This window comes from Homarus americanus, unplaced genomic scaffold (genome assembly GCF_018991925.1).
Source record: "Homarus americanus isolate GMGI-L3 unplaced genomic scaffold, GMGI_Hamer_2.0 scaffold32757, whole genome shotgun sequence".
Classification (NCBI taxonomy): domain Eukaryota; kingdom Metazoa; phylum Arthropoda; class Malacostraca; order Decapoda; family Nephropidae; genus Homarus; species Homarus americanus.
In genome coordinates this window covers 258,220-278,964 of record NW_024752489.1, presented here as the reverse complement: position 1 = coordinate 278,964, position 20,745 = coordinate 258,220, and the positions used below count along the sequence as shown (strand labels likewise).

Sequence of the window (20,745 nt, the reverse complement as noted above, 5' to 3'; positions counted from 1 at the left end):
GAAAAGAAAAAAAAGACGACCTACACTGGAGCGGGTTCAGATACATTCAGGAGCCGGTGCATGCCCAATACTTGCCAACAGTGCGTAACAGAGACGTGAAGAGGATAAAAGAAAATGAAAAGTAATCAGAGACGTGACCGATCGCCTAAGTAGCTAACGAGCCGATCAATGGTGAAGAGGATAAAAGTAAAAGAGAGCTACTTAACTTTCAGTACCGGGACTCAAGATACCTCACTCACCAAGAGAGACTAGAATGTCTGCTTTATATGTTGGGCATCTGTATAATTAAATATTCCATACTTGCCCCAAATTTATACGATTTTTATAAATCTCTTCAGCTTTTGAATAGAGCAGACGTAACACATAAACCTCGGGGCTACCAACTAATTCAGGTTTTACGGTGTTATAAAAGTCTTTATTTTATTGGTACACGAGCATGTTCTGGTCTAGCTAATTTTACAGTTTCAAGTAAAAGCTCAGGAAACCACAAAAAAGTTAGATCACTATATGCCAATAAAAGTTTTAAGCTGTTTTAGCAGCTATCTTAATTCCACATCCATTCTCCTGTTTACTTGGTAGGTAGTGAGTAAATGACCGTCAGGGAATATTAACTAAACTCGACAAAATATTACAGAGGATTATTTCACAGTCTTCTTCGTTTTATACATAATCATGTGGAAATACATGAGTCTGCAGCAACGAGGCTAATAAACGCCCAGAGTAAGAACATAGAAGCATGTGGCTTCTCATTCTCCCATTACACCATGTACAATACTACACATGTCAACTTATTTTTGCGTCAGTTTCTCGATAATTTTAAGAACTGGGAGCTCTAGGAATAACCAACTGTGAGCTCCACATATGACCAGACACACGACCAGCTAATAGGCTGTGGTAGCCGGTGTCAGTGGCGAAGAGGACAAATATTGATAGTATTGACAATGTTCTTGTGTACCACATGCCTAACACATTCTAACTTTGGTAAGAAGTAACATAATATATAATGGATATATATAATAAAATAAAGGCAGCATATAAACATACACATATATAACAACATGGCCACACGCGGGAAATAATATACCGTAACCAAACACCCTCATTTAATGTTAGGGTGTTTAGTCATCGGGTGAAATAAGCAGTGGTTCTTTATTATGAGATCGTGCGCGTGCCTCTGATTATTGTGTCCCGGGTTCAAATCCCCAAGCCAGATATAGGAAGGGTATTATCGTGATAATACCAAACACCATTACCAAATTTTCTCTGGGTAGTCCGGTTTCTTCCTATACTAACGCTAGACATTGCAGGGGGTTGATTTAAGGGGTGGAATAAAATCAAATTTCATCTTGCTCCATTTTATCGCTGTTATGTTAGTGGCGTTGATATTCAAATGCTTCATTAACGTAGAAACTAAAGCCATCACTGAATTAAGGTATCCGTTTTAATGTCTGGGATCATCATTTTCACCCTGCAAAGTTATATGACTGGATCATCCGATGAGTTAAGTGAAACAGATAAAAGTGACTAGTTTTGATGAGACAGATTTTAATTAGAAATAATAAATTTTAGGAATGTAAAGAATCCCTCAAAACTCTCAAATCTCGAACTTCATTTAAATTAAACGTAAAATAGATGGCTTTGAAGGATTATAGCCAGGGGTCAACCGGTCAAGGTTACGGTCATTTCTGGAAATGTTCGCACCTTGTATATCATATTCATTCCCTCTGCATATCTGTTCTTTCTCTGGTTCATTTTTCGTAGTGCCAAGTACTACAAGAATACATGAGAATATGCTGACATGAGTATCTGGCAACAGTGAGCAACGAGGAGGGCTCGCCTGAACCCTAGTGAGTTGTGAAACTCGGGACTGGGAGAGTGGGGGATCCGAGTCAAAAACTTCTGAGTCCTGACCCAATCTAATCAGTCTCCGGTTGTCCTTGCTACTGCGAAGACGTGGGAATTTTTCTCAACAGTTTATTTATTTTTTTTATCCCACACGGGTGGCCACTCATTGGAGCGTCACGGTAGGTTGTATTTGGCTTATTTCACCGTTGTAGTGCAGTACCTGTATGTGTTTTAATTTTAAACAGGTGCAGGGCTGAAATTGTGAAACAATTATGTAACTAATGTGGTATTCACATTCAGCCAAAAGCTCAGTGGTTAGTGTTGGTTCGTATTAATGTATACCCGCATTTGGCAAATAATTGAATCTCATCATTCATAATTTTTCTTTTGTCGTATTGTAATACTGGTAAAATGTAGGCTATGCACTATATGGTTGAATATAAGGTTGCGACCACGGACTGGAATGACAAATTAAGGCCTCTAAACTAATTTTTCTTCTATATGGTGTTTCAATTAAGTTTTCTAGTTGGTCTCGGTGTAATACTGATGTTATTTTGGTAATATTTTTCTTTGTTATAAGCGTCTTCTTTACTTCATTTTCAGTTACAAGGAAAATACGACGTATGGACTTTACAGAAATTTCTTTGACAGTTACAGAAATTTCTTTTGACAGTTTCAGAATGCGTATTTGCACTAAAAAGTCTAAAAAAAAAAAATACTAGCTTATATAAGTTGAGGATACGAGAAAGTTTTGTTGTGTAATATTTCTCTACTTTCTTGCCGTTTTCTACATTTTTCTAATTAGGTTAATGTTCCCCTTGATCTCCGCAGACAAGTAAAAAAATTGATCAAAGGTAGATAACTAGAAACAGATATCCCAAATAATCTAACGTATTCGTAGGTTGCAGTGGTGGTGATCATCGACCAGGATGTTGCTGATAGCTCTAGTGGTGTTGCTACTTGCTCGCTTTACCTACCGCGCGTACTCTGGAAGGTGCACCAGCAAAAGGACCCTCCGAGGCTTTACTGCCATCGTCACCGGCGGCTCTGCAGGTTCCTAAAATTTATCCATTTTGTTCATGTTTCCATTGTGTGTCTTGACTGTTTAGTTGATGCTCATTGTTTTAGATATAGTATACGTTTGTTCAATATTTGTTGTCCTCCCTCAGGTATTGGGAAGGAGGCAGCACGGGACCTAGCGGGGCGCGGAGCTCGTGTTATTCTTGCTTGTAGAAACCAGGTGAAGGCACAGATGGTGGCAGGTGGGTGTAGATGTCAAATGAGTGAAAGAACGTAGGTGGTTACAGTCCAGTGTAACCCATAGTAAGATTTACTTAACATTTAATAAGAAAAGTTTTAATTATTATTACAATAAAATAAAATAGAGGTTTGTACAGTACTGTACTGTACTTGGCAGACTTACCTGGGTAGTAAAGGCAATGCTGACTAAAAACAAACATATCTAACAGATGAAATCATGAGCGCCACAGGCAACAAGGAGGTGCTGGTGAGGAAGCTTGACACGGCAGACCTACAGTCAGTCAGAAGTTTCGCACAGGGGATTCTAGAGACGGAGGAAGCCCTCCACATCTTGGTGAGGACACCTCAGTTAAGAATACTTGAGTTTTCCGTTACTTTATGATATTTCGTAAATTATTTATAACGAGTACTGTACAGTATTTTTATTCCTATATCATACTGTACTGTACAACTTTTGTTCCAAAAAATAGCTGTACCTGGGCTTGGTAGATATACCTGTAGGTCTTGTGAATTATTTAGCAATAAAAGAAACTAAAATCTCAAAAGCCTTGATGAATATTTTTTTTATATGGGGAAAATAATGCCACAGTTCTAATTAAAAATAATGTGTCTGTCTCAGCCAGGGGTTTGGTAGTGGATTTAAAGTTCAAGTGCAGCAAATTTTTGTGGCCAGTTAATACCTAACAGAACCTGACCTTACCACCAATTAATTTAATTTTTCTTTGAGGTCGCAATTCATTTTGATTGTCACAGTGTTTTCCGTTTGATGTACAACTGTGATAATGCTTCACATGACACAATGCCAATGCAGATATAAAAAGCCAGATGTGTGTGTGTTTGTGTTTCAGGTGAATAACGCAGGTATGTATGGTACTGAGGAGCGGGAAGTGTCACCTGATGGACTGGAGATAACCATGGCTACCAACTACTACGGCCACTTCCTCCTTACCAACCTCCTCCTCGGTCAGTATCACACACCTCCTCTTCCTCCTCAGTCAGTATCACACATACCTCCTTCTCTGCCTCCTCAGTCAGTATCACACATACCTCCTTCTCTTCCTCCTCAGTCAGTATCACACACTCCTTCTCTTCCTCCTCAGTGAGTATCACACTCTTCCTCCTCAGTCAGTATCACACCCTTCCTCCTCAGTGAGTATCACACCCTTCCTCCTCAGTCAGAATCACACCCTTCCTCCTCAGTCAGTATCACACTCTTCCTCCTCAGTCAGAATCACACCCTTCCTCCTCAGTCAGTATCCCTCCTTCTCTTCCTCCTCAGTCAGTATCACATACCTCCTCCTCCTCAGTTAGTATCACACATACCTCCTTCTCTTCCTCCTCAGTCAGTATCACACATACCTCCTTCTCTCGTCCTCCTCAGTCAGTATCACACATACCTCCTTCTCGTCCTCCTCAGTCAGTATCACACCTCAGTCAGATCACATACCTCCTTCTCGTCCTCCTCAGTCAGTATCACACACCTCTTCCTTAATCGATATCAGACATCTCTTCATCCTCCTCCTCAATCAGTATCACACACACACACACACACCTCCCCTTCCTCCTCAGTCAGTATTACACACCTTCTCTTCTTCCTCAGTCAGTATCACACTTATCCTTTTTCTCCTCAGTCAGTATCACAAATCTCCTCTTCCTCCTCAGTCAGTATCACACATACCTCCTTCTCTTCCTCCTCAGTCATTCACACACCTTCTCTTCCTCCTCAGTCAGTATCACACACCTTCTCTTCCTCCTCAGTCTGTATCACACACCTTCTCTTCCTCCTCAGTCAGTATCACATACCTCCTTCTCTTCCTCCTCAGTCAGTATCACACATACCTCTTCTCTACCTCCTCAGTCAGTATCATACATACCTCATTCTCGTCCTCCTCAGTCAGTATCACACACACCTCCCATTCCTCCTCAGTCTGTATCCCTCCTCTTTCTCCTCAGTCAATATCAAACACCTTCTAGTCCTCCTCAGTCAGTAAAACACTTATCCTTTTTCTCCTCATTCAGTATCACACATCTCATCATCCTCCTCAGTCAGTATCACACACCTTCTCTTCCTCCTCAGTCAGTATGACACACCTTCTCTTCCTCTTCAGTCATTATCACACCTTCTCTTCCTCCTCAGTCAGTATCACACACTCCTTCTCTTCCTCCTCAGTGAGTATCACACTCTTCCTCCTCAGTCAGTATCACACCCTTCCTCCTCAGTCAGAATCACACCCTTCCCTCTCAGTCAGTATCACACTCTTCCTCCTCAGTCAGAATCACACCCTTCCTCCTCAGTCAGTATCACACTCTTCCTCCTCAGTCAGTATCACACCTTCCTCCTCAGTCAGTATCACACACTCCTTCTCTTCCTCCTCAGTCAGTATCACACCCTTCCTCCTCAGTCAGTATCACACTCTTCCTCCTCAGTCAGTATACACCTCCTCCTTAGTCCGTATCACTTCCTCCTCAGTCAGTATCACACCCTTCTTCCTCAGTCAGTACCACACCCTTCCTCCTCAGTCAGTATCACACCTTCCTCCTCAGTCAGTATCACCTCTTCCTCCTCCGTCCAACACCTTCCTCTCAGCAGTATCACACTCTTCCTCCTCATTCAGAATCACACCCTTCCTCCCAGTCAGTATCACACTCTTCCTCCTCAGTCAGTATCACCTTCCTCCTCAGTCAGTATCACACTCTTCCTCCTCAGTCAGAATCACACCCTTCCTCCTCAGTCAGTATCACACTCTTCCTCCTCAGTCAGTATCACCTTCCTCCTCAGTCAGTATCACACTCTTCCTCCTCAGTCAGTATCACTCTTCCTCCTATTCAAATCACCCTTCCTCCTCAGTCAGTATCACACTCTTCCTCCTCAGTCAGTATCACACCTTCCTCCTCAGTCAGCATCACACTCTTCCTCCTCAGTCAGAATCACACCCTTCCTCCTCAGTCAGAATCACACCCTTCCTCCTCAGTCAGTATCCTCTTCCTCCTCAGTCGGTATCACACTCTTCCTCCTCAGTCAGAATCACACTCTTCCTCCTCAGTCAGAATCACACCCTTCCTCCTCAGTCAGAATCACACCCTTCCTCCTCAGTCAGTATCACACTCTTCCTCCTCAGTCAGTATCACACATCTCATTATCTTCCTCCAGTCAGTATCACACCTTCTCTTCCTCCTCAGTCAGTATCACACACCTTCTCTTGCTCCTCAGTCAGTATCACACACCTTCTCTTCTCCTCAGTCAGTATCACACCCTTCTTCCTCAGTGAGTATCACCTTCCTCTCAGTCAGAATCACACTTCCTCCTCAGTCAGTATCGCACTCTTCCTCCTCAGTCAGAATCACCCTTCCTCCTCAGTCAGTATCACACTCTTCTCTCTCAGTCAGTATCACCCTTCCTCCTCAGTCAGTATCACACACTCCTTCTCTTCCTCTCAGTCAGTATCACACCCTTCCTCCTCGTGTATCACACCTCTTACCCTCAGTGGTATCACACCTCTTCCTCCTCAGTCAGAATCACCCTTCCTCCTCAGTCAGTATCACACCCTTCCTCCTCAGTCAGTATCACACTCTTCCTCCTCAGTCAGAATCACACCCTTCCTCCTCAATCAGTATCACACCCTTCCTCCTAAGTCAGAATCACACCTTCCTCCTCAGTCAGTATCACACTCTTCCTCCCATTCAGAATCACACCCTTCCTCCCTCAGTCAGTATCACACTCTTCCTCCTCAGTCAGAATCACCCTTCTTCCTCAGTCAGTATACACTCTTCCTCCTCAGTCAGTATCACACCCTTCCTCCTCAGTCAGTATCACACTCTTCCTCCTCAGTCAGAATCACACCCCTTCCTCCTCAGTCAGTATCACACTCACCTCAGTCATTATCACCCTTCCTCCTCAGTCGTATCCCCTTCCTCCTCAGTCAGTATCACACTCTTCCTCCTCAGTCAGAATCACACCCTTCTCCTCAGTCAGAATCACACCCTTCCTCCTCAGTCAGTATCACACTCTTCCTCGTCAGTCAGTATCACACCTTCCTCCTCAGTCAGTATCACACTCTTCCTCCTCAGTAGAATCCACCCTTCTCCCAGTCAGAATACACCCTTCCTCCTCAGTCAATCACATCTTCCTCCTAGTCGGTATCCTCTTCCTCCTCAGTCAGAATCACACCCTTCCTCCTCAGTCAGTATCACTCTTCCTCCTCAGTCAGTATCACATCCTTCCTCCTCAGTCAGTATCACACTCTTCCTCCTCAGTCAGAATCACACACCCTCAGTCAGAATCCACCCTTCCTCCTTCAGTATCACACTCTTCCTCCTCAGTCAGTATCACACTCTTCCTCCTCAGTCAGAATCACACTCTTCCTCCTCAGTCAGTCACACTCTTCCTCCTCAGTCAGTATCACACTCTTCCTCCTCAGTATCACACACCTTCCTTCCTCCTCAGTCAGTATCACACCTCCCCTTCCTCCTCAGTCAGTATCACACTCTTCCTCCTCAGTCAGTATCACACCCCTTCCTCCTCAGTCAGTATCACATCATTCCTCCTCAGTATCTTTCCTCCTCAGTCAATATCACACCCTTCCTCCTCAGTCAGTCAGTATCACACATCTCTCATCCTCCTCAGTCAGTATCACAGTCAGTCAGTATCACACCTTCCTCCTCAGTCAGTATCACACTCTTCCTCCTCAGTCAGTATCACACTCTTCCTCCTCAGTCAGTATCACACCCTTCCTCCTCAGTCAGTATCACACCCTTCCTCCTCAGTCAGAATCACAACCTTCCTCCTCAGTCAGTATCACACTCTTCCTCCTCAGTCAGAATCACACCCTTCCTCCTCAGTCAGTATCACACTCTTCCTCCTCAGTCAGTATCACACCCTTCCTCCTCAGTCAGAATCACACCCTTTCTCCTCAGTCAGAATCACACCCTTCCTCCTCAGTCAGTATCACACCCTTCCTCCTCAGTCAGAATCACACCCTTCCTCCTCTTACACAAAGTTTTTGCTCAGGTCTTGCTTGGGTTTACAGTATTTGTAAGGGGCAAGTACTCAGGGTTTCATAGTTACTCAACTCATTCAATCAGGATTGCCTTAAATGTTGGTGAATTTCTTAGTGAAGAATAAGTTTCTATTTAGTGCTGAAAAAAAATGTACAGTACAGTAGTTTGTTTCATATATCAAACTCCAAGAAGAATCTGTGTCACTTCTTCTACAGAAGCCAGTTTATCATCATAAGGTTTTCAAGTATCTTGCAATATAAAGCAAAAATGTTTTGTATGTGCCACTTGTAATACTGTTTTTACTTTGCTAGCCTCTATTCATATTCAGGTTGACATGTGTAAGGAGTGGTGGGTGGAAGAGTGATACTGTATATGACAAAAGTGTTCTCTTACCAGCAGAGCTCCTCAAGAAGAGCGCTCCCAGCCGCATCATCAATGTGTCTTCAGCTGCTCATTTGTTCACCAGGAATATTAACATCAAAGATCTTAACTTCGAGAAGAAATCTTATGGCGCCTTTTCAGCATACTCCCAGAGCAAACTGTGCAACATTTTGTTTAGCCTCGAGCTGTCCAAGAAACTACGTGGCTCAGGTAGTGTGGTTAAGAATCAGTAACTTATTTCTACATGAGAAAAAAGACAAGTGACTTACCAAAGGGATAATGAGTGGCTCAGGTAATATTCAAGAAGTGGTAGATAACAACTAGCAGTTATTACAGTATTATTGTCTGTAATAAAGGTGATAATTCATAAAACGATACAGTATATGTACTGTACAGTGGTCCCTTGGTTAACGAGCACAATCCGTTCCAGCAGGTTGCTCGTTAACCGAAACCATTGTTTCAATGGGTTTTTGGGTAATTGGTTCCAGCTCACCGAAAATTGCCTAAATTCAACAAAAAGGTAGAAAAGTACACTTACTTTGAGGTGTGTATGTAGAAGGCTCCTGGATGATGATGATGTTGGGAATTAGAATGGGGGTGGAGGAGAAGGGAGAAGAGAAGGCATTGGGGTGGAAGAGAAGTCACCCCATGGTGCTATTTCACCCATAAAATTTTAGTTTCTCTTGGTGTAATTCAAGATTATTTTCTTTAAATCAACACTGCACTGCATTATATATTGTCAACATGTAAAATGAATTTCAAAATGGCCAATAATTTGCTTGGAAACACAGAAAAAAAGCGTTTAGTTGAAGAGAGTCTCAAGCAATATGTTATGTCCACTGAAAAGAGAGAGAGACTAACGCCTGTTTGTGTGTTAACAGGCTGGATGGCGCGCCAGAAACTAGTTTCTTTACCTTCAATTACGTTTACTTTTATCCTCTTCGCCACTGATCGGCTCGCTAGCCACCCGGGCGATCGGTCACGTCTCTGTCACGCACTGTTGGCAAATACTGGGCATGCACCGGCTTCTGAATGTACCTGAACCCGCTCCAGTGTTGGTCAAGTCTTGTCTTGTCTTGAAAGAGCTCACACTCGGTGCCGTCACAACACACTCTGGTAGATTGTTCCAAGAGTTTACAACCCTCACTCCGAAAAAGTTTGCCCTCACGGTTTTCTGGACTTGCGGCTTCTTCAATCTTGAGCTGTGACCCCTTGTGGGGCGAGCTTCCGCCAGCTCCAAGTAAGGACACTCAACTGAGTAGTGCCCCCTGAGATGCTTATACACCTCAACTAGGTCCCCCCTTGCCCGTCTGTAGTATAAGCTAGGCAAGTTCAGGCGCTCCAATCTCTCAGGGTAGCTGAGGTGCTGAAGTGCAGGCACCAGTTTGGTGGCCCTTCTTTGAACATTTTCAACCAACTGACAGTCCCTAGCATATCTCGGGGACCAGATGGGGTGACAGTATTCCAGATGGGGAAGCACTTCACTCCTGAAGATCGTTACGAGGGACGGACCGTCTAGATATCTGAACGACCTTCTTATAAGACCCAATAATTTATTTGCCTGATTTACCTTCTTCTCACAATGGCCCGAGAACTTCAGCTCATTGTCAACATACACACCTAGGTCCTTCTCACACACAGTCTCAACTAGTGCAGTTTCTTCATCCCGTTGGGACATATGATATGCCTCCTTACCGTTGGTACGCCCCAGGTGCATCCTCTTACACTTCGTGACATTGAATCTCAGCAGCCATTTCTTCTACCATTCCTGGAGCCCACAGAGGTTATGTTCAATAATTGTTAAAATGACTAAAAAATGTTAATATTAAACTTTTAAAATTATTGAATAGTATAAACTTCTTGATATTTACTGAAATAGTAAGGAATTTAAGCCGTAAAACCGATTACTGTATTGGCGGACTAATACTACAGCTGGTGGACCGCCAAATGCAAGCGAAAACATGTTGAGGTCGGCTTGTAAAAAACTTGTCAATCGAGGGATTGCTCGTTAACCGAAGTTAAGAATCTTATGGAAGGTAAATCGTAAACCAAGGCGTTCGTTAACCAAGGGATCACTGTATTTGATGTACTTCATCACTCTTCCCCAGTACTGTACTGTATAGTATTTGTGAAACAGGTAGAATTGAGGTTATGTGTACCTGTATTAATGTTTAATTATTTTAAAGTTTATGTATTCAGACCAACAATTATACTGATGCTGTTCAGGTGTGATGGTGAACAGCCTGCACCCCGGTACTGTGTCAACAGAAATCTTTTTGAAGGAGGAGAGGACCCGCAGCTTGCCCATAAAAGTGATTTGTCACTTACTTAATATTATTGTCAAGGTTGCTGGCAAGGTAAGTACTATACAGTACTCACCCATGTCTTTAGACTGTAGTTATCTAATGTTGTTCACCATTAGAAGGATAAAAAAGAAAAAAGAAAATTACATATCTCTTGGTCACTACAGTGTTAAAATTACAATAAAGGGTAATAATTATATTCACACATGTATGAATTATACAGTATTTGTAATCACTGACCCCATAAAAATTATTCCATTTTAGGGAATGAGTCAAGATATTTCAGTACAGTAGTTAAGTTCCCCTGTGATGCCTCTATGTTATCCATAGTCAAAAGAAGTGTTATCAGTACAGTATACTGTATATAACATCTGTCTTAGTAACTCCATTATCTAGAATTTAATCAAATATAACCTACACTTTTTTGCAGGACAGTGAACTGGGGGCTCAGACCATCATCCACTTAGCTGTGTCAGAAAAAGTGGAGCAAGTGTCAGGCAAATACTTTGAAGACTGTAAGGTATAGCTGTCAAAAATTCAGTACTGTACTGTTATTGCCTGAACAACAAAGTTACATCTCAACATAACTGTCTCTTACAGATCTTGTGGTAAAATTATTTACAGTAGGAAATAATTCCTCTATCATAAGGCCTTTTAACTTCTGCAGTATAATAATTGTTAATTTTGGCTCTTTTAATATTACAATTGTACTTTTACCATTGGTTTTACAACTTATACATCAGCAGCCACAACAATAATACAATAATTGGATTACAGTGTAGTACTTCTTCCTGTAATACAGTACTATCAATAGAAATATATGTACTACTGTATTACAGTACAAGTAGTACTACTACCACCACTACCACTAATACTGTTGCTGTACCCTCTCCAGGAAGTGGGAAGCTCATGGTTGGCTCAGGACAAAGCAGTGGCCAAATCACTGTGGGAAATAAGCGAAGTAGATGTACAGCTTCGCCCCTCAGAAATGTACTATTAGAATCAGGCTGTATGAGATGTATTTGGTGAAGGGTGTATGGAGACTATATGCTGTGTGGAAGAATTTATTGATTTATTTATTTTATACTTTTAATGGGGAGCCCACCCGGGCACGGGTCAATGACCCACACCAGGGCCTGGAGGACAAAAATATAACAATAATAATAATAATAATAACTAACAAAATCTATTAAAAAAATAATATTAAAAATAAATAATAATAATAATAATAATAATAATAATAATAATAATAAAATACCCTGCATCATAAAAAAAAAAGATCAACAGTAAGAAACGATGTACTGTACTGTATGTATGTTGTGTTGTCAAAGTAGGAGAAACAATTGAGACCCTGCAATTGTGTGTAAATGAGGCAGAAAGTCAGATCAGCAACCTGGGACTTGGTCAATTTTTGTGATGCCATATGGCAGCAAGGTATACCATTAAACAACACATTATGTTTCCAATAACTTACCAGGCGGTAGTACCTCCGTTTGATAGCTGCCTACTACCTGTTAATTAAATAAATAGGTAAATATTTCATAATAAATTGTCTTTATGTCAAAGATAAATGCTAATGATTGCAAGAAATCTTATTTGCATAAATTTGTCAAACAGTAGAGAGGAAACAATAGTATGAGTAGAAGTAAACTGTAAGAAAGCTGGTTCAAATAGTTGTTGGATTTTATACTGAATAAGGAAAAATATGGAGACTTCCTGGATTTCTCAGGATCTGAAGAATTTTTGAAGAACAAGATGGGAGGCTGTCCCCTGCAGGCCACAGATGCTGCAAAACCTATAAGACAAGCACGAAATCTTAATTTACTTAAAAACTGTACTACAATATAAAGCAAAATGTCTCATAAAATGTTCTTGACATCTGTACATTCTAAACAGAATCCATGTACATGTATACAGTATTGTGTAAATATTTTTTTTTTAATTTAACACATTCTAAACTGATACTGCACTGTTAATTGTGTGACCTACCTCAGGAAGCAAAATGCTCACTGCAGGACAAACATGGACTCTGTATAGACCGAGTCAGGTCATGAGACTGTGATGGCCATGTAAAATTTAGACTGCCAGAAATCCCCAATGTTTAAAGAATGATAACCAACCGGCATGAGATATTACGAGGCCATGGAGTTCAAGAACCAGTCTCGTGATCTCGAGAGATGACTGGGGGTCCCAAAGGCTCCAGCTGTCTCTACCTAGTGCACCACTGATGGTGTCCAGCCATGGGACCACAGGTTCAATAGTGTCATTGTGGCTGACCATCACTTGCACACACTTTTGCAAACATAAGGTGAATATATACAGTACAGTATTAGTATTTAGCATATTTTTATGCCCCCCCCAATATGAATTAAGGTGCATAGTTCACTGATTACAACTAAGTACCTAGATAAAAAAAAATTCTTTAGCCGGTGTAATGTAATTTAAAATTTGCTTCACATTAATACAAAAGTAATTTGGTAATATCACCATTGGTTCTACTAACATTATCCTTGTAAATGAATTATAAAGACAGTACAGCACACAAGAGCTACCACAAGATCCATAATTATTAGTCTTTACATAGGTTGATATGAAAAAGGTACAGAATAAAATATCGTAACGTACCGTAGTGCTACTCCTACTCTTCGGTCACACAATTGTCATTTTTCTCAAAATGCCTTAAAAATAATGGTTAGGCCACAACTCATCCATTTTATCTAGTGTACCTTATTGTAAACTATCTTCCTTTGTTCTTAAATAATTAATCATCAGAAATAATGTCATCTTCTTTGTGATCATTTGATAGTCTCCCACAGGAAGTATGCAGTACAATGCTGGACCTTGAACAGTATACTGTATACAGTATAGATGTACTGAGGAAATAACTAGAGACAGGCTTCAGTAAGATGAATCATTATATAGTCCTCCTTTTCTGATAAGCATTTAAGTAGCTCCATTATGTACTTAATGAAACAGTTTTTACTGGTTGTGCAGCAGATTGAAGGTTCAGTAGATGCTGACAGTCAGATTTCCATTGAAATAATGTTCAAAATTATGCTGACTGTCAGGACATGCAAGTGCTAAGAATATGCATGATAGGCTACTGACTGTCAGAGAACACTGAATGGGCATTGTTTATTTCTGACTGTCAGGCCAGTCTGGATGAGGTAGAGGACTACTGTATTTACACTATACAAGTAACCAAGAATGTGATAAGGAGCTTAATTGAGAAGGATGTCTTGGTATGTTTATACCTGTACTTCCAGATTACTAAAGTACCGGTATGAAATTCTCCAGGATGACAAAATTATATTGTCCAGTGATTTTATTTGAGCTTAACACTGCCATATAATGTGCATTTTTTATGTATGTTCTAAAGAGTCTCTTAAATACAGTAGTAATGATGAGGTTTTACTTAACTAGGAAGTTACTTGAAGATGGCTGTGAAAACCACTAATGAAGGCTGATGCTTTAACAAGGAGTGGGAGCAACACTGACAGCTTGCTGGATTCATTAATAAGAACCTTGAACCCACCCTTTCTCTACCAGTTAAATAACTTCTTCCTTGGCACATTCCTGTCACTCTTTACACATGTCCTTCACTGCAAAACCCTACAATTTTCCATTAATCCAGATAATCAAGATAATAGAAAGGTCGAGGACTTAACTTTTACCAAAATATGTTCAACCTTTACAAAGAAATTTTTTTCACTGGCACACACACACAACTGAAAAAGTTATCCCATTAACTGTTCAACTGACCGGTGAGTTGGGTGTTAACTAATACAGAAACACTTGACTTCCTTAAACTTCTGTGCTGTATGATTATAATTGTGGCAGGGTGGAGAAACCGGTTTGTATTAAATCGACACTTTGGGATATGAGCAGTGTTTATGTTTGGCCTCACCCAGCAGATGGTAACTACTGGTACAGGTCTGATGACAGTGAGATAAAGGAGGAAAATGTGTGCAAGTTTCAAATAGTACATATACTATGTGTGTGTGTGTACATCTGTGTAGTTGTGAAAGATGATGCCTTTTTTTAGTCGACCCTTTGGCTATGTATATTATTTATAATTAAAAATTAATATGAATCAACCCGAGGACACTAAATCATTATCTGCTAGCTCTATAACCTTTTTGCAAACTTCACCAAAACGTCTCATAAAATGGTAAGAACTCAATAAAAAAAGCTCCAATTGAAACTCATTTTATTACAATGAACCCAATATTTGTGTAGCATGGCTAAAAGACTTTGAAAAGATTACAGTTGATTAGAAAAATAAATATACTGTATAATATAAACTTGGCAACACTCAACCTTCAGTTTTTGTCTGAGATCACTCAGGTTAATCCACGATCCTTGACTTTTTTAATTAAAAAGAAATAAAGGATTTACCTCTTTTTTTATCGGGAACATGCCAATATTTCTTTTTGCACATTCCATCTGCAGATACAAATACTGTATATAGTGTACAGTACTGTACTTAAAACATCATATAAGAGACCAGAGGTTTGAGAGTCACGGCAGGATCATGAGCCACAAGTTAATGTCTTAAGTTGTGTGCACTATGGTTTAGAGAATACAAGTGCCTCCATTATTCTATTCCTCCAGCTGTAGTACTATAGACACTGAAAACATTATTATATAAAATAAGGGGAGGCATGAATGGGAGCAGGTATACATGAACACCAAACTGAGACTGGAAGGTCAATATGAAAATTTTCAGAATAAATTTGTGTAAAGATGTAAATTACCAGCAAGTTCATCCTTGGCTGAGTTTTTATAAAACTGAAAGCAACATTGTGAATAGGATTTAAAATTTGAGAAGTTAGATATCTAGTAGTCACCTCATGGCGATTGATATGTTTTACACATTGCAACAAGTAAAATCTCTTGGCATATGTTAAAAGTATGTTTTCTGACTACCGAGGAAACAAAAACATACAATGCTAATAACACTTCTTAAAATTATTGCATCTCATTTCAAATATTTAACATCTCACAAAACAAACCCTGAAGATCCTATAATACATTACTGTACATATACTGTATTGCAAGAAAACTTGATACTGTATTGTACAATACTGTACTTCTTAAAAAGAGAGAGAGATTTTACAAAACATAAGAATGAGATCCAGTGCTACACATTCAATTTTGTAATCTGAACTGTCCCAATATGAAAGAAAACTTAGGTATCAAATGTCTAGTTTGTAATAAGGATAATATATAATACAAATACTGTAAAGCAGGGTAAAATGCCCATCAAAAGAATAAGGGCAAAAAATCATTAATATTGAAAAAGTTAAACAATCATAAGTATATTTAGTTAAACCATAAGATTTTAAAACATAGTGGTAATTATTGAATAATATCCAATTGACATTTAAACATACCCATATACTGTAAATACCCAATACCTGTACTGTATTGTATTACCAAGTATTTTACCATCAAAAAGTCTACTGAAAATTTACTTCAGAAATTTATGAGAGGCTCTCATAGCTAAATTACTGATGCTGAACTGAACAAAGATAATACAGTACAGTACATTAAAACCCATACTTTGCTTGTGTCTGCATTTTTGTCATACGATTTTGTGCCCAACTGTTTTTCAGTTCTAGCTCTCGTTCTTTAGCCTGGTGGGCAAGGTAAGTGATCTGGTGTTTCTGTTTTTGCTTTTGTGAAGGCAGTCCTTCTCTTTTCTTGCTGAAACTATGGCAGGGTTTCTCCTCAGTCAAGGCCTTGGTCATCCATTCATCACGTGTCAGCAGAGCATCATCAGCACTGACATCTATAAAGTTAATGGCTTCACCCTTGCCTCGCCGCTTACCAGCCAGCCGAAGCATTGCTTCATCATCAATAGCAGTCTGGCTTCCAGAAAACATCTCCACATCTTGTGGTGGATAATAAACTTCTTCCTGAGACTGTACTGATGGATAATGAGGGGTATTAGAATAGTCCTCAGAACATACAGTATGTTCTCGAGGTAAAGCCTTACATTCTCCAGACGTCTGTATCACTGGCGGTTTTCTAGTTATGGGATCTACCTCTGGTACACTAGCAACTGCTGCTGGAATTTTATTTGTTGCAACAGTTTCAGAAGCAGATTCAGATAGTGAAAAGAAATCAGAAGGTCCTGCATTACCTTCATCATCAGAATCATTTCCACCAACTGTAGTTGTATTTCTTGGCTGTGATTTAGGTTTGGGACGGCTTTGCACTGGTACAGATTTTTTAGTGAGAATGTGAGGTACAAGAGAACGTTTTGTTTCTTTGACAGATAAATGTTTGGGTTCTGGCAGTAAAGAGAAGAGACCTGTTCCTGTTGACGATGGTTTTAGTTTCTTGCGTTCAGGTTCCTGCTGCTCATCCTCATCCTCATCATCTGCAAACTAAAACAAAAAATAAATACATAATATTGTATAACTTCATCTGAGAGGGTGGTCTTTCTTCTACACAACATCCACCACTTGGAACTTTGTTGATAGACTACAGTACTGTAATTTTTATAAATTAGGCATAACAAACTCACCAAACCCAAACTAAAATTGCCTAATTCACAGATAATCTAGGTATATTATGCATGGTTAGGTGTTGGAAAATTGGATTAAACACACCTGTATATGGAATTTCCATATACAGCTTGATTTTATGAAACCAAACCCTTCCAAATATCAGGGATTACTGTATTTTATTTTAGAAGATTAAAATACATTACAAAATAATTGTATTATTTTAGGCTAGTTTAAGTTATGAAAATTAGGTTTCGTTCATTTAATTAACAATAAATTTTAGATTGTATCAGTATTAGGAACTTCAGTTATGTTAGCAGTTGATGGGAGTTTCCGAGATGCATCGTTGATAATTTTTTGTTCATAAAATGAACCAAACAAACCTACTAACCTAACATACCAAACCCAACTTAATCTAAAATACTAAAAATTCTTCAATTTTAATCTTCAAAAGTAAATAAATAAATCCTTTCTTAATGTTTGAACAAGAAACCAACTTGGTGGATACTTGGAAATTTGTGATTCTCGCCTGACAAACGTAAATATATTTCTTGTGCCAGGAGGTCCAAAGGGGTGGAGCCCCCCAGTTAGGAGGTTAGGTTAGGTAATTTTTAGGTCATTTGTGAGGCAAATGTCATAGAAAAGTGTCTTAGAATTGTCTAAACTATTGATCGCAAAGTTAAAATTTCTAAGATTACCAAGTTGTCTGAAAATTTACCGAACAAAGTTATTGAAGTACTATCTCCGTTAGCCAGAATCCCTCAAACCCGGAACTCTCCGTTAGCTGGAATCCCTCAAACTCGGAACACTCCAATAGCCGGAATCCCTCAAACCCGGAACTCTCCGATAGCCGGAATTGAAATTATCTCAGAAAATCATTCCCAAAGCCGGAATTTTCCAGAAAATTCCGGCTTTGGGAATGATTTTCTGAAGGGCACATTTTCCGGAAAATTCAGAGACAATTTCCCCGATACCCAGAAAATTCCGGGGATGAAGGATATTTTTCCGGATTCGAGAGAGTCATCTCGTTACCCGAAATCTTTCATTCCTGGAAGAGCTGTGCACCAATTGTTCCGGCCAACGGAGATATCACTATATATATTGTAGGGGTGTGCCCATTTCGGTTACCAACCCGTTTCGTCACTTCGTTCATTCCCATCACCATTTCAATGGCAATACATTCCAGAAAATTCTTACATAATTAATACTGTACTTCAATAATTACACAAAAATTTCACTAAATTTGCCAAAATAACTGTTGCGTGGGATAGAAAATAACCAAAACAACCCGTTTGCAAAATTGTATTACGAAATTATGCCTCAGCATAACAATACATTGGATCATGCAAGCACCTCACTCAAACAATTTATTAAAGACTAAAACGAAACAAAAATTAAAACATTGTTATTACTCATGCAAGCTTGGAAGACACTGAAATTTTTTTAGGAAATTAGAAGTGGTGATTTTTTTTCTTCATATTCATCCCACAGCTTCCAAAGACAGACGTGTTTGTCATGATTTGCTTTTCTTGTGCACGATTTTAGCTTTTGCTCAGCAAATAGTTGTACAGTAATTACAAATCAACCATTGAGGCTTCTCTGTGAAGGAGAGGGACAAGGAGGTATAGAGCGAAATTGTTCTTTGCTGCTGGAGGTTTATGCACCGGTGCCAAATCACCTTCATTTGTTCTGTATTTTGTTTATTTACCACTGTTTTAATTGTTTTCTTTATTAAATAATTAATATTCATGTATAATAATAACTTACTATTTGTCAGTCTAATACCAACGAATAATGGTCTGTTGGTGGTGACGAAACAGATTTGGTATTGGTGACGAAATGGGTTTTTTGGTGACGAACCGAGTTGGTGACGAAATGGGTGTGTCCATACTATATATATATATCACCATAAGGTATTATTTTACTTTAGGACATAGCACCCCCAAAAGTTATAAACTACTGAAACATTTAGTTCTTGCTATTTTGAACCCCATATATAAATGGCGGAAATGGACAATAGCGACACAATTGAATTTAATTGATTTTAAGTCGTTTTCAGTCTTCGTCTCTGTGAGATGATGTTATCGGCACATCACACATGCACAATGTTGACTGATGTCATCCAGTCGTGACCAATGAGGTATCGATATCATCACGTGAATTTTTCTCGACCAATCACATTTGATTTTTCTCAAAGGAAGCAGCCTGGGTATGATTTTTAATTTCATTGATCAGTGTCACGATAGCCGTGGTGAAGGTTGGTTGTCGTTTGTGCTCCTACGATTATTTTAAGTTTACTGCTGAATTTTACGAGAAAGATGATCATTCCATCCAATTCTTAAGTATCCCTGGTCCTTCCACTTCTAACTTAGGTATTATACTCTCGGACTTGGCGCGCCCCAAAGTTTTAACTACTGAAACATTATAGTTAGTTTAAGCAAGGCCTACTGGGGATCTAGGGCTAGGGGTTAGGTTAGGTTAGTTAGGTTAGATTTTGTTAGGTCAGATGACTCGTTTCCGTTTTCTCCCCCACCCAAAAACCCCAATTTCCCAGGGGACAAAAACGATCAATTTCCGTCAAAAATGAAGGTCAGATTCGTTTAAAACACACCAAAATACACTGGAGAAACATCTTGGTCAACCCCTCGGGACTCATGTCCTCAAGTAAAAATTTACCCACTACAATTTACCTCAGAGAGAGCAGGCACAAAAATTTGTACTTTTCTTTTCTCTTTTTTTATCTTTGAAGAAACTGAGGTGGAACTTGAAGATCTGTTCATCTCATTGCTGCTGCTGCTACTTTTAAGTTCCTGAATAACCTTCCAAGTGTCTACAGTTGGAACATCTGTCAACTCATCAGCTTCCTCGCCAATTTCAACTCCATCACCTATACTTGTAAGTGGCTTGGCTGCTGGTATGGATGCCAATAAACCTGTTTTTTTCACTTCAATATTATCATCCTCGTCGACTATACTATCAACCCCGCTGTCTAGTACTAAGTTAGGCTGGCCAGAGTTAGACTTGACCTGGGAGAATGGTGTTCCATTGACACCGTTATTTGTTACTTGTGGCTTAAGTTCTTTCTCTATTGAACTTTCCAAATGCTCTTCACCGTCTTCGGAGTCACTGCCTAAGTCACTATCGTCACTATAAGCAACAAGAGCCATTATAAAGAATATTTTCTAAATAAGAAATTGCTGGTGTGTTCTGCTATTGTTTACATTCCTCGCCTGTTCGGTTACTGACTTAGCTTTAGTTTCATTAATGATACATCATAAAAAATATAACATTTGACAACTATTTTATAACTATTAAAATCCATTGTGTATAAATAAAATTGTAGAAAAAATAATTTAATAGATGGTCACAATGAAAAATAAAATAAGATCATGTAGTCAAAACCAAGGAATCATATAGAATTTACTGTGTGATATTGTATGTGT

At 39.5% G+C, this 20,745-nt stretch overlaps 2 protein-coding genes across 2 annotated transcripts; one reads left to right on the top strand and one right to left on the bottom strand.

The window, feature by feature from the left end:
- Positions 1-152: 152 nt before the first annotated feature.
- On the top strand, positions 153-11,924 carry LOC121855120 (retinol dehydrogenase 11-like). The gene is made up of 9 exons (XM_042349982.1): positions 153-2,024; positions 2,747-2,898; positions 3,015-3,107; positions 3,315-3,439; positions 3,954-4,068; positions 8,503-8,694; positions 10,711-10,841; positions 11,218-11,307; positions 11,683-11,924. Exons 2-9 carry the CDS (start codon positions 2,775-2,777, stop codon positions 11,785-11,787), a joined length of 975 nt encoding a protein of 324 aa, XP_042205916.1. The 5' UTR covers positions 153-2,024; positions 2,747-2,774; the 3' UTR covers positions 11,788-11,924.
- A 3,058-nt stretch (positions 11,925-14,982) lies between these two features.
- On the bottom strand, positions 14,983-20,534 carry LOC121855115 (proline-rich protein PRCC-like). Its single transcript, XM_042349974.1, has 2 exons — positions 19,993-20,534; positions 14,983-17,182 (listed from the first exon to the last, which is right to left on the bottom strand). Exons 1-2 carry the CDS (start codon positions 20,467-20,469, stop codon positions 16,340-16,342), a joined length of 1,320 nt encoding a protein of 439 aa, XP_042205908.1. The 5' UTR covers positions 20,470-20,534; the 3' UTR covers positions 14,983-16,339.
- Positions 20,535-20,745: the final 211 nt, after the last annotated feature.

Bases quoted from the DNA above. Each gene is read 5' to 3' on its own strand.
- LOC121855120 (XM_042349982.1), top strand. From the start codon at position 2,775: ATGTTGCTGATAGCTCTAGTGGTGTTGCTACTTGCTCGCTTTACCTAC. The intron at 4,069-8,502 runs GTCAGTATCACA...TCTTACCAGCAG, and splicing joins CCTTACCAACCTCCTCCTCG to AGCTCCTCAAGAAGAGCGCT. The intron at 11,308-11,682 runs GTATAGCTGTCA...TACCCTCTCCAG, and splicing joins AATACTTTGAAGACTGTAAG to GAAGTGGGAAGCTCATGGTT.
- LOC121855115 (XM_042349974.1), bottom strand. From the start codon at position 20,469: ATGGCTCTTGTTGCTTATAGTGACGATAGTGACTTAGGCAGTGACTCC. The intron at 17,183-19,992 runs GTAAATTGTAGT...TTTTTGTTTTAG, and splicing joins TTGTGCCTGCTCTCTCTGAG to TTTGCAGATGATGAGGATGA.